The following is a 14,234-nucleotide window of genomic DNA, read 5'->3' as shown; positions in this document are numbered from 1 at the left end:
CCAGCTCCAGCAATCCACATGCTGTGGGAGCAAGTTAAGACATCTGTGCGATTCATCTAGCCTCTGCAGAGTTTCTGGATGCCTCCTGTGTTATCTTGGAGCATTGATCATCTCAGGGACTACACCCCAAATACTCCGGGACTTTCTGGCTTGATCTTATCCAGCTGCCACCGACATTCTCACAGGATGCCTAGATGGAAGCACTTAGATACACGTTCATTTCTCACTACATTTATGAATACAAATGGAAAGCGCCTACATATCCACTGTTGGCATTGTCAGTTGCATTTGGGGGCTTTTTTTCAGAAATTGTTTTCCTTTCTGGGGTGTTTTCAAAGTGATGTGCAGGTAGAGAATAAGCTGCCAAGATTTCCAAGAAAAGCAGAGTAATCGTGTCGCAAATAGAAGTTATATTCCAGGCATTGGTGTGTCTAGAAATGTTGCATTGATACTGGTGTCCTGACTTTCTGGGCCTGAAAACTCCAGCTTGGGAGGCTGATGGCTTCTCAGTATAGTATGACTCAGAAGAGAAGGAGCTGGAATTGGATACAGATCTGTGTGATGTCAAAGTTCCTCCTTTTTGGCCTGACCTTGCTGGCAGTTTTGTTCATTGGATAGGCTTATGACTCGAGTGAAAACAGACATGGTTGGGAGGCTGCTCACTGCCCAGGAGCATCCATCAGAGCACTTTTTCCACCTGCGCCCTTCCAGTGTATTGAGAACCTCTGCAGAACAATCAGTGTGTTTTGGGGATTTGTCATTTCCCTGCTTCTGGGAACCCATTACCTGAAGAAGTGTTTCATATATTGCTAAATAATTCAGCAATGGTAGACGTCATGAGTAGGAATTGTAATGAAGCATTTTGTTTTGTTTTGTTTTTAAGAAAAGATGGATTCATTTAGTATAATGGAATGTAAGGTATTAACTTTCCAAACGTGAGCTGGGTAGTGGACAGTCTAGCTACAATGGAGAATCAGTGGATGATGAGGGATTGTCCTCAAAGATGATTATGAACAATTGGAGGAGCCTGAATTTGATGAGAAGCATCATCAGGGTAAATGAATGCCAGACAATAGCATGCTCCTTGCCGGGGAGAGGTTTTGTGCTTGCCAACAAGAGTTGAGGGGAGACAAGGTTACACTATTGAAATCAAGTAGTTCAGTCAACGTTTGGTATTCAGGATGGATGATTTCACAGTAGGCTGTTGAGTAGAGAAGGTAAATTGGGAGAAAGATCGTAAGAATTCCTCAGGCATCTTCCACTGTTTTTTTCTTGTAAATCTATTTACGAAAACATTGGCACTGTTGAATCAGGTCACTGTGGTCAGTGGGCTTGGTGTGATGTAGAAGTCACCTAGATGTTTTGGTAGAAGTCATTCTCCCAGCATCTCCTTCCAGGTATATGTTCAAATAAGAGATTAGGGCCATGACTCCCGCGCTCTTCACTAAACCAATCCTGTTTTCCCACAGTTTTACAGCAGGCCAAACCGACTCCTATCTGGCGTACAACTGTACAAAGGGAATGGGCAGACCCAAGATAAAACCACTGTTGCATCATTGCTGGGTGGACTGAGTCAGGCCTTTGAGGAAGTTTCATCCCAGGTAGGCTGTGCTGTATTTGCATGGGTTTTTTGGCCTCTGTGGAGCAGTTCTATCTTACAGATGAATGCTGGAACCCACAGCATGGGTGGTGGTCCTTGAAACAGAAACCTACTGGACCCTGAAATCTCATCCTCAAGACTGTAATTGAATCTTAATTGCTCTGTGTGTGTGTATGTGTGTGTGTTGTGTTCTGTTACAGGGAGGAGGGGCACCTCAGCAAAATATGCATTTGGAGCAGAAGTTGTATGATGGGGTTTCAGCCACCTCAACCTGGCTGGATGATGTGGAAGAGCGTTTGTTTGTTGCCACAGCACTGTTGCCGGAGGAAACAGAAACTTGCCTTTTCAACCAAGAGGTGAGTGTGGCAATGTCTCTGTGCACCTATGACATAACAGAATACAGAAGATTTGAGTGTTGAATAATTAATTTTATAAACAAAGTCAAGCATTGAATAGTACTAATAACATTCAAATATTCATTTCCATGTCAGATAATGCAGAAAAGAGTTGTGTAAAGTTGTCAAAGATATCATTTGCGAATAGCGAAAGCATGACTTTTTCAATTCCCATTTGGATTCCTTTGATTTGTTTTTCTTGTCTTATGGCTTCTGCAAGTACCTCTAGCACTATGTTGAATAGCAGTGGTGATAGCATCCTTGTCTTGTTCCAGATCTCAGTGGAAAGGGTTTCAGTTTTTCTCCATTCAGTATGTAGGTGTAATTCTTGCTTAGTAATAAGAGAGATCTCATGTGCTGCTTCTGAGGAAATGACTTATTTGAATATCAATTTATGGATCTAAACATTGAAATAAGGTTCTACTTTGGTCTAGACTCTCGCCAAAGACATTAAGGAAATGTCTGAAGAAATGGATAAGAACAAGAACTTGTTTTCCCAAGCTTTTCCAGAGAAGGGGGATAACCGAGATGTTATTGAAGATACCTTGGGCTGTCTTCTGGGCAGGTTATCCTTGCTAGATGCTGTAGTGAACCAGCGATGTCACCAGATGAAGGAAAGACTTCAACAAATACTAAATTTCCAGGTAAGACACTGTCAAAGCGTTTTTAAACATTTTCCAGGCCTATTTAATACTAATGAACAGTATCATAGAGGAATGTTGTAAATCATTTCTCTTCTAAACATACATTTGCAGAAAACCAAGAGAGTATTACTAAAGAATTGGAAAACCAAAACTTTCATGATAGAAGTAGAATACTGAGAAAAATCACTCAGTAAAATGCAGGAATGAATAGAACTTGAAATTCAAATACTAGAAATCAAACATATGATTCATTACAATTAAAATTTTTGGTTGGTAATTGGGAGTGAAGCATGTTATTAAAGAACATTCAAGAACTCTAGAGTGTAGAAAGTGCTCTGGGCTTGGACGTCAAGGAGTCTTTGAACCTGGCTGTTGTCTGCAGACTTCTCTCTGGTGAAAGTGTGTCGTGGAGTGGGCTCTAGTACAGAGGCTAAGGTGTCAGTTGAGATGTCACATCTCTTATGGAAATGCCTGGTTCAAGTCCTGCCTCCACTCCTGAGTCGAACTTCCTGCAGAATGCACCCTGGGAAGCAGCATGTGATGGCCCACGTAGTTGGGTCCTGCCAACCACACGGGAGACCCAGATTGCGCTCCTTGTTCCATCTGGTGAACTAGCAGATGAGGGAAGGACACAGTATGCTCATGTGCTCTCTCAGCTCTCAGGTCAAATGAGCAAACAACAACAACAAAAGATCCCAGTATGTTCCAATTTGGTCTCCTCAGCGTAACATTATCTTTTTAAAATTTATTTTAAATTTTCTTTTTAATGTTTACATAGTTGAGAGGGATGAATGCCCTTCTGGGCCTCTGATTAGGACTGAGGGTTTGGATACAGAGGAACGTGGGTGGGACAAATGTTTCATCTTTTTTCCCCTCCTGTGTCCACAGAGGAGGGGGGAGAGGGGACCACTGCTGCTGCCAGACCACATCGGTGCTCAGGCTTGGACAATGGTCATTTGATGATGCTAGTATCTAAGTGGTTTCATTGTTGAGAATCTCTCTCTGAGGTCTGTTGGTTGGCAAGCTCTACCTTTAGTGAGTGCATCCACAGACCCAGGAACATGCTGCAAAAGTTGGCCAGAATTGTCCCACCTGTTCTGTTCTGCTTTCCATCCTCTGATGAGGCAATCGATGTCTCTGCTGGCCTAGATGAGCTGGTCATAATGTCCTCCATGTGCATCTGGGCATACTGTCCACAGCACAGACATCAGCAACTGAGGAGGCCCAGTCTTGACACATGCCCTCCAAGATTAAATTACACATCCTGTGACTTTTTGGGATAGTTGGGGTCTAGCTAGGGAGTTCTGCCTAGAAGTCTCACCTGGGGCAACCTCCGACTTGACTCTTGGTTGCACCATCCAGTACAGATAGGGTCAGGTTCAGTCTGTCACCTGCACCAGCCAACACATATTGGTAGATGCAGGCTATCTGATCTGTTGCAGCCCAGCTCCATATTTCATGTGAACTGGCAGGTGCTGCTGCTCAACCAGTTTACCACAGACTTGGTCCTCAAACTTATTGGCAGGTTCCATGACCTTGGGACAACTGCAATAATGCCTACCAGGCCTACCCCAGCCCACTTTTTGTACTTGCCTGCCTCTGCTTTTGTTTAGCCTGGCGCCAACCCATATCCCATCTGGTTTTTGTGTACACCCATGAGTTCTACAGCTTAGCACAACCTGACCCACCCCCAGACCTGGTCTTCATGTGCGACTATAGGTGGCACCACCTACACTAGCCTGGCCTGCCTCCAGTCCCAGGTCTTGTCTCACTTGTGAAAGTAGCAGCCCAGAAGGGGAGTTCCAAAGATTTTCCCTACGAGGCCAGCTCCTGGCCCTGGGTCTTATGCGTGCAAGCGGGTACTGTGGCCCAGCTTTACAGGCTTGTCCCCAATTTTGGCATTTGCAGGCAGGTGCTATAGCCTGACTCAACCATCCTGCAGCCAGTCTAGCTCTTGCCAGCAGGTATAGCAACCTAGCCCAGTTTGGCTCACCCTGGCCCTCTTCTGAACTGATGGTGTTACACTCTAGCCTGGTCTGGCCTTTTCTCTTTTCTGGCTCTCACTTGTGCCATTGTGTGCTGTGCACTGACCCTACTCAGCCCATCCACAGACCTGGCTTGTGTGTATGCTAGAAGATACTCAGCCCAGCCAGGTCTAGCTCTACCCTCAACCCCTGGCTCTCACACTCACTAGTGGAAATTACTGTCTAGTAGGGGAATTTCCAAAGTTCCCCTACCAGGCCTGCTTCCAACCCTAGATCTCACACGTGCTGGCAGGTGCAACAATCCTACTTGACATGATCTGCCTGCAGTCCCAGCCTGTATATGTGTGAGCAGGTGCAGTAGACTGGACCAGCCTTGCTTTTTCCCAGGCCCAACTCCTGTGAGTGCCAGGTGGGTTCTGTCAGGTGAGTTCTGTGGTCCAATCTAGTTCAGCCCATCACCAACCTCAGCTCTCCTTATAAACCATAAACTGGCAGGTGTTGCAGTCCCACAAAGATGAACCCACAGATTCCTTACAGAATCTGCCACCAGATCTGGTTCTCTTGTGTCCTGGTGGGTGCTGCAGCCCAGGATGGCATGACCTACTCTCTGCTCTAACATTCGCAGATGGGTATTATGGCCCAGCCCAACTAGGCATGCCCTACAGCCCCAGATTTTGCATGTGCCAATGGGCAGTGGGCAGTGCTACTTAGCCAGTGCTGGTCTCCCACTGTGGGTGGGTGCCATGGTCTGATGCAGATATGCCCCACTTTAAACCATTCTATCTCAACTCTCCCACCTACCTGTGAGTGCAACGGCTCGGTTCATGGAAGACTGCAGAAACAATTCCTTTCCTGAAAAACATGCTCCTAGCTGCTCCCACTTCATTAGGTCCCCGAGACCTTCCCTGAGATGTTTGTAGCTTTTTTTTCACCCTCACCTGGGGGCAAGGGTGGCATGTGCCAGCTCAGCATTCCCTGCCTTCACCACATTCATTCATTCATTCATTCATTCTCTCTCTCTCTTTCTCTCTCTCTCTCTTTTTAGTAATAAACCACTATGCTGGCATACTGATACAATTTTGGCATTAGCCAGGCCCAGAATACCCACCAGCTACTGATTGTTTCTCTTCCAGCATTTTTACACTTGGCTAGATGCAAGCTTAGCCTAGACAGCGTACAGCTGGGGAATGCTGTCTTTCTGTTACCAACACTATTCAAATTCTGACTTTGTCACTTACTGCTGGGTAACCTTAGCTGCTTAACTTCTCTGAGACTTCATACTCTCACCCATCAAATCATGCCCATAATTGTTTCCTCCTGGAGTACTGAAAAGTGAGTTGAACTGTCACATGTATACTCTGAATAAGGCCTAATACATAGTAAATCTCTGTATCAGCCAATTTTGTTCTTAAGTATTGTTGTTGTTATTATTATAACAGAGGCTCTAAACCCAACACACGGAGTTAAGTACTTCTCCAGCAGTCTTCAGACGTCAGGAGGCAGAGCCAGGATTTGACTCACAAGAGTCATTTTGAATTTTATAGCTGTTAGAGTGAAGGCAGAGAAGGTGGAGGGTAGTTCCTGCTCAAGACTCATTTGATATAAAGAATCAATAAGAAAACATCTGTTGATGGTTTGGATGTGGGAAATAGCAGAAAGGGAATTTCTGAGAAATGTTGGAAATTCTAGCTTGAGCATTTGGGGCTGGAGGTGTGGGAAACTGAATGATGGAGAAGACTGGTGGGTAGAAACGCCATTGGCCAACAGACAAAGCTGGGCATTAGTGATGCCATTGACTGTGGAAAGGCTTGACTAAAACATCGTATTAGATATCCGAGTCTGCATGTATGTGGCTTGCAAATTATGTAGGTTGGGTGTATATCTGGAGAGCATTTTCGAGTTAGAAAAGCAGGGGTTGCTCAACTGAGTGTTTCGTTTTGGATTCCAAGATCCAATTGTGTGTATGTCTATGCACATCTTTTAAAAATGGGCCAGGATGTTGGTAACTCACCAGAACATGTTTCACTGCTCTAAGATTTCCCTTTCTGAAAATAAAACACTGACTTATGTTTAACTGTGCATGCGGGCTAGTTTACAAAGCACTCAGGGCATGATCTTCCCCTTCGTGAATTGCAGTTACTTCGTCATTGTCTTTGGTACTTTCAAATTTTATTGGTAATTATAACCAGTCACAGCAGCCTGGAACTCATTTTATTGCAAAGGGTATAAGAAGGATATGTAATCATGAATTTATCTTTAAATTATGTTCTGCAATTTGTATCTGCCAGTAAGTTTCCATATGTTGATGGCCAGCTCACAAACAGACTCCAATCGTTTGAAATGTTTGTGTTCCTACTTAATTGAGACAGAGAATCTTGGGGTTGACATGAAAACCTTCTAGAAATTTGTAGGAGATTGAATGGAACAGTTATTTTAGCACAAATTTTTAATATATATATATATGTCTATAATTTTTTATAATATACATTTCTCATGAACTTTTAAAAGACCCTTTGTTTAATTAAATTTCACATCATAAATCATTTTGTTTTACTTTTCACCAAGTAGCTAGTGCTCAATACTTATTGAAATGACTTACTTTCATTTTTGGTTTAATCTTTGAGTATTAGATTTTCATAGATTTTATTTTATATTCAGAAATCTATTCAGAAAGGAACATAATATCCTAAAATGTGTTGTTAACTATCAGCTCAGTAATTAATTTCTTTTGCCTATATTCATAATCCCAAACAGTATTCCTAGATGTATAAGCAAGTATTTTAAGTTGATTTAAAATATAGAAAATAAATTAAGGAGTTCTTAAATGAATGAGAAAGTACAAATAATTTTAAAGCTTGAAGCCTTTGTGGATTTGTGGCTTGGAGTTTGGCTTTTTTTGAGTTGAACCATTGATTCCATTATGTGAAGAAAATGTGATTTCTTGATTAACCTGCCATATAGCCTACTGTGCAGTAGGAAAAATGGATTTTTTTTGGCTTTTAAAGAAAATATCTGCATCCATTTGCTTTTAAAGTCTTATTTTAGAAACTTTCAATTTCTCACAATATGTGTTTTATGACCTTAACTGAGCCCCTCTGGTGGTTAGTGTGGTTTTTGGAACCTGAGCTCTGTTTTCTATGATCTTGAGTGAAATACAGATGAGACAAAAATATGCTATGAAAATATGATGTATAAGAAATATACATATATTATTCCTAACCTGTAATAATCCCTTCTGTTCATCTGCATTTTAGACCAGATTAATGGTGTTATAAATATCCGTAGACAATGAAGATTAAGTAATTGGCATCCATAAAAATGAGTGAGAAGCATCTTGTATTATGTCCGTGATAAAGGTGTGATAGTTCTAATGGCCCACTTGACCTCACACAGTTGACCGATATGATTATTGTTGGATCCATAATTGGTTTTCTAGCACAGATATAATTTTCTATTTAATTTTCATGCTCATGACTGTTTTCATTTCCACAGCTGCCATACTACATAATTCACCCCTTCTCTTTTGAGCCTCCGTTTGTGGAGTGTGATACCTCCACAATCCTTAATGTTAAAGATGGTTTCCTTGCTGGGTGTAACTATCCTTTTTGAGGGCAGTCAGAATTGCTCATTTTGGTGATAGGCACTCGTAGCTACTACCTGCTACTAATGCAGACCCTAGGGACAGCAGATGATGTCTTTAGCAATTGGGTTCTGCTGCCCATGAAGGAGATGTGGACGGAGCTCCTGGCTCCTGGCTTTGCATACTTTAGAGAATGAGTCAGTATTATGGTGTTTCATTCTCTCCCTTTTGTTCATCCCTCTCCGCCTTTTTTCTTCATTCCCTTCTCCCCCTACTCCGTTCCTTTACCTTTCTCTCTCTCTAATACTCAAATAAGTTTTTTAAAAAACAATATGTGGAAGGGTTGTGCAAATTACATGCAGATATCATGACATTTTATTGAAGGGACTTGAGCCTTCAAGGATTATGTTGTTTACATTGGGTCCTGGAATCACTCCTGGAGGGATATCTAGATGCTAAAAATATGTGTCATAGTTGTTCCGACATATCTCCCTGTGGCTTTCCTCCTCAGAATGATCTGAAGGTGCTGTTTGCATCTCTGGCTGACAACAAATACCTCATCCTGCAGAAACTGGCCAACGTGTTTGAACAGCCTGTAGCAGAACAGATAGAGGTATGTACAGCTTTCTCCTAGAACACAGATCTGCTTTACTGAACAACTTCAAAAATTCTATGAAAATGTCATCCCTATTGTAGCATTCTTGCCTGCCATACATGCTCTTTCTGATTACTCAGTCTGAGTAATATGAAGAGCGACATTGCATCATTACTTAATGGAACTGGAAAATGTGAGTTAGGAAAAGGAAGCCATGACGGATGCTGAGCTGGAGTTTGCCATCCCACAAGGAGATTGATATGAACCTCAATGACACAGACCAGAAAAGCCAAACTGTCCTTGAAAAATATATGGGAATACTGTGAACACTCAGAAGTGGGCGAGTGACCTCTGCCAGGAGAGGTTCAACTGGGACTTTATTGAAGAACCCTGAACACATTGGAAATGTGTACATGTGGTGACTTGAGAAGAAAGTATCAGAGGATGGAAAAAGCATTTACAGATACTTTTAAAATGTATTTATTCTTATTACAAAGTCAGATATACAGAGAGGAGGAGAGACAGAGAGGAAGATCTTCCGTCCGATGAGTCACTCCCCAAGTGACCACAACAGCCGGTGCTGTGCCGATCCGAAGCCGGGAACCAGGAACCTCTTCCAGGTCTCCCACATGGGTGCAGGGTCCCAAGGCTTTGGGCTGTCCTCGACTGCTTTCCTAGGCTTACTTCCTGGTTAAGCATAAAGCTTTTTCTTTACTGAACCCTTTATTTGGTAGGCCGTTAAGCTTTTTGCTGAAAATGTTACCTGAAAAATAAATGCAATAATTTAAAAATTAAAAAAGAAAGTGGTTGAAAGAAAATTGAATTGGGTGAGTCAATTTGAGGTAGCTTGTAGGGCCTAATGAATAAAAAAGTTTGGAACTTACTGTATAAACCATGGTCTCTACCTTTTATTGATTCCATATTTATAAAAAGAAAGAAGCACACCACAAATACATGTATGAAAATATACCCTTACTTAGAAATAATATGAAGTCTTTCATGAGGCATAAGCATTAATGTGACTATCATCAGCCAAAGACACAGCACTGCGGACTGACACGTTCATCATGGCAGCCCTTGGCACTGGAGCACCCCTGTGGATGAGGTGCATGTTCTGCTCTGGACAGTCAAAGTGGCAGATGGTACGTGACACATCTCAGCTGTGCTGAGAAGGAATGAGGACTCAGACCAGAGCAAAGAGCAGATGCAGAAGGCGGGGCTAAAGAGCATGCCGTGTTTCGTAAACTACATGATTCCAACAAGGATGAGTTTTAATACAATGTCTTAACCTATTTTCAGCAGACCCCAAGGGGCAATGTGGGATAACATGAAAGAGATAGCCAAGTTTTTGAATATGCGATTTTCTTGACCATGATATAATCTTCTTTTAAAGAAATTAGTATTTACTTTCTCCTAAATTAAAAATGATTTTATGGTGTATTTTGCAAATGAGTGAACATTTATTTGTTTATGACTTATAATGTGAGTGACTCCAGAAAGCATTTGAGCAAGTACAGGGATGTCCTCTTGTAATGAATTTCTAATGTGAAATATAGTTGTGGTTTTTGTTTTTTTGTTTTTGTTTGTAATTATTGGCTGGTGAAACAAAATAAATTCCACAGGTAAAGGAATAAAAAAATTGGACCTTTTTTAAAAAATAAAAACGTTTGATAAATACATCAACCCTGCCCCTACCTTCTTTTGATTAAAACATGACAACAGAAGGCGCGAATGTGTCACTCTCAGGGCGTTCCTCATCTGACTCTTATTCCAGTTAAGGTTGATTGTCCAGTAGAGCTGTTGCACCCCTGCCTTTGTGAACACTTTGTTCATCGCTGACCCAAGAATTCCTTTCATTTCTCCACTGCCCGAGCTTCTCTAGTGTATCCCAATCTTCCTTCTGTTGAATTCCTACCCTGTGCTGGTGCTGTACATCTTTTCTAAGAAAGGAAAAAGCCAACTTTTCAAGGTCTTACGTGTGTGAGAATTTATCAAGCTATGTTCATGCTTTTTTTGAATGGTTGGCTTTTGTATAGTTCTTGGTTGATGATTTCTTTTTGAGTTTGGAGACTTTTACTTCATTGTAGGTTTTAAAACTGGATTCAGTCATCTAAAGTCATTCCGGTTCCCAACAGATGCTGGTATTCTGGAATTTCACTTGCCTAGGGAAAGGCATATTTTTATCTGCTAGGTAGAAAGCAGTGAGCCTTTTCGGGTTTTTCACTCTCTTCTTTCCCTTATGGAATGATTTCTAATAAATTATTTAATACGTTAGTTGTTCTGTTTCATCAACTCTGAACCTCATTTCTATCAGATTTTATTTTTTGTCTAGCCCTCTGTTTTTCTTACTGTAATCTTTTTGACATCTTCAATCTCCAAAAACACTGAGTTCTGAGTTCCTGTTCCCTAATATTTAATACTTTCCAAGCTCACTCTGATCATTTGATGCCTTTAAAAATTATCCTGTTAGGTTTTTAACTGGAACATTTCTTTTTCTATGTTGTTGTAACTAAAGATTAATTGTTGATGTTTAAAAAATGTCCATATAATTGGTTTCATTACAAGGTTTTTCCTGCTTATTTTTCATTCTCTGTCATGTTGGTTTCACTTAAGGATATGGAAATCTTTCGCTGTTTACATCTAGAATGGAGACTGAAGAACTGATGGCTATCCCTTGTGTGGGTGGCAACTTACACTTCTGAGGTTTACTCGAGGTTGGATCATGTGTTAGAGTGTTCGTATTAACATGTTTAGGTTATTTAGATGACCTGGCTATAACATGTTTTGAATCGGAGAAGACTCTGGGGTCTCATATGAAGCACTTACACTTGCAGGCACTCACAGATCTCATTCCAGTTGTCAAGTACCTAAGTCCACCATTGTGTCTGCTTCTCCTCTGTCTGCAAACTGCTATTTCTTCTCCAGAAAGTTAACTTTCAGCCCTTTGAGGAAGGAAAGGGCCGCATGGAACAAGGACGGGGTCCAAACCTTTAACTGCTCCTTAGGTTACTTTTCGCGAGCTGTAAGTTACTTTGCACTTCACTCAGGCTGCTGGAAATCTCTGATGCTCTGAGCTCGGAGTGGTGCAGGGTCTCTGCCAGAAAAGACTCCAGCTCCTTAGATTCCCCAAGTCCATGTTCCTGCATTCTTCTGAATCCCGTTTCTAGAATTCTGTTAGGCTTTCTTCTTTTCTGTCCCCATTGTTTCGGTAGATTCATGGGGAGAAAACATACCAAATACGAAAGTAAACAGAATATTTGTTGTGCTTGTAATGGGGGCTCAGGAAAGAGAAATTGGACCCATGTGTTCCTCTGCCATCTGGCGTCCTTGGAGGGCAACTGAGGTTGTTACTCTTCCAAAAGCCTACTTCATCGGTCTTGACTGATCTGCAGTCTTCCCTTCTCCAAACACCTCTGATGAGCGAGTTGCATCATCAACTGTGGCTCCGAATGGTATTCAGCCTGCTTTCTTCCTAACCAGACTGGCAGCTTCTTGAAGTTCAAGATGAGGTCCTAATTTCTATAGACCTCACACACAGAAGACAGAGTTTCACAATAGTAACCACTTCAGTACTTGTTGATTGATTGGTTATTCACTTCATTGCCGTGAGCAAGCATTCCTGAACTGTGTTATAATGTATTTTCTTTGCTGTATCTCTTTTCACAGATACTCACAGCTGCACTTCAGGAAACTGCAACTTTATTCTTCTAAAAAGTTTCAGACACATACCAATTTCTAACTATGATCTAAATCATGATGCAGTTTCAGTTTCCCTTATTAGTTTAAGGAAGCTATATTTTTTCCAAGCTCTCTGCCCTAAATTTTTACCTCTTTTTTTTCTGGAACTATATTATGACAAATGGCCATCTTCCCTTTCCACATGAAATGTAACCATCGTAGTTATAATCTGTCCAAAGACTCCTTTAACTACGTCATTCAGTGTGTATGTAAATGGAGGAGAAGCAAATAGACATATTTTGTGTTGTGTTCATTGGTGTTAAAATGAAATGTCACAAATGTTACATAGGCAATACAACAAGCAGAAGATGGATTAAAGGAATTGGATGCAGGAATCACTGAGTTAAAAAGACGTGGAGACAAGTTGCAGATTGAGCAGCCATCCATGCAAGACCTCTCCAAACTCCAGGTACACGTTTCAGCCACGAGTCATCTACTTCCATGGTTTAACTTGAGTTGAAAAAAAAATGTTTCTCTTTTTCATAGCTTTCTGTGTATGCTTCATTTTGTTTTTGGCACTAACCTTATTTTCAATTAACTCTGAAGGTTTTTTTTAAAACTTCTCACACTTAGTACAATACAATCAACTATATTCTAATGCTTCTTATGATCATGTTTTTTTTTTTACATGTACTAATTATTTACTTGATTAATCTGTTGCCTAGTCATTCTGGCTTACTTTAGTTGACATATATCATTTCTTTTTTCTCCAGAAAATATAGTAACTATCACTCTTATCTGGGGAAATTTTTAAAAATATATCTACTTTGAATTGTACTGTCTTTCCAAAAGCTGATAAAAAATTATTCAACACAATACTTTCAAGAAGATATTTTTTTAAGGTTTTCAAAAGCTGCTGTTTATCTTTTGTGTGTATTTTAATGAAACAGAGACACTGTTTCAATTCTGTAATAACAACAATTAATTAGAAGGCAGTTGAAATATACCCTGGAGCATCCCTCAAGGAAAGGGAATAATATTCAAGGTTAGTTTGCTTTCTTAGCTTTGACACGTAGTCAGGAATCTGATAGAGGGTGACAGGAAGGCAGAGATGGAAGACCAGTGGAACTTAGCATCTGAAAAGCAGCATCGTCATAGTAAGAATAAGTTATGTCCAGTTATGTCCCATCAGACACACACATACATGCCTCACGTCATGACACTGTCGGCATGCGTCATTGCAGAACAACTAGGCTTTAGGCATGTGATTCTGGGACAGTCTTGCAAGCTCTTTCTCTCAGACAAAATAGCATAGATCTCATAAAAGATAGGAGATTTTCTTCATAACTGTCTCATTCCTTTATCTCCTATTTCACAATATTGTAACCCCACAGTTCCTGCTGTCTGCAGTTCTTGATGCGCTTCAGCATCAGGTGTAAGAATCCAACGTCAGAGCTATAAAGAGGCATTAAAGTTGAACCTTTCCAGATTGAACCATTTGGGCCAGCTTAACTTTCTTATGATGTATTAATTAAACCCACATGCTTCAAATAAATTTTGCATTTGTATCATCATCTTTTAAAACATATTTCTGCTTTAAGCAATTATCTAGTCCACCACATTTGGCAAAAAAACAAGAAGTTTCCTTTTTAAGACTTAAGTCTCTTTCCTCACATTAAACTCCTCTACTTTATGTCTCTATCTCTTTATTTGAAGCATAGTTCAAAATCTCATTATTATATAGCAAACAGAATGTT

The 14,234-nt window shown here is 40.8% G+C and overlaps 1 protein-coding gene across 1 annotated transcript in view; it reads left to right on the top strand.

Annotated features, from left to right (window-relative positions):
* SYNE1 (spectrin repeat containing nuclear envelope protein 1) overlaps positions 1-14,234 on the top strand; it is a 444,597-nt gene that overhangs the window by 327,078 nt on the left and 103,285 nt on the right. The window contains exons 102-106 of the mRNA XM_040965176.1: positions 1,470-1,601; positions 1,801-1,956; positions 2,430-2,639; positions 8,716-8,817; positions 12,827-12,946. Coding sequence (XP_040821110.1) covers positions 1,470-1,601; positions 1,801-1,956; positions 2,430-2,639; positions 8,716-8,817; positions 12,827-12,946 — 720 coding nt within the window. The remainder of the gene's footprint in view (positions 1-1,469; positions 1,602-1,800; positions 1,957-2,429; positions 2,640-8,715; positions 8,818-12,826; positions 12,947-14,234) is intronic.

This window comes from Ochotona curzoniae, unplaced genomic scaffold (assembly GCF_017591425.1).
Source record: "Ochotona curzoniae isolate NIBS_2020 unplaced genomic scaffold, NIBS_Ocur_1.0 scaffold_3890, whole genome shotgun sequence".
NCBI lineage: Eukaryota > Metazoa > Chordata > Mammalia > Lagomorpha > Ochotonidae > Ochotona > Ochotona curzoniae.
The sequence above is the reverse complement of the archived record's forward strand: the minus strand, read 5'-3'. Positions and strand labels throughout refer to the sequence as shown.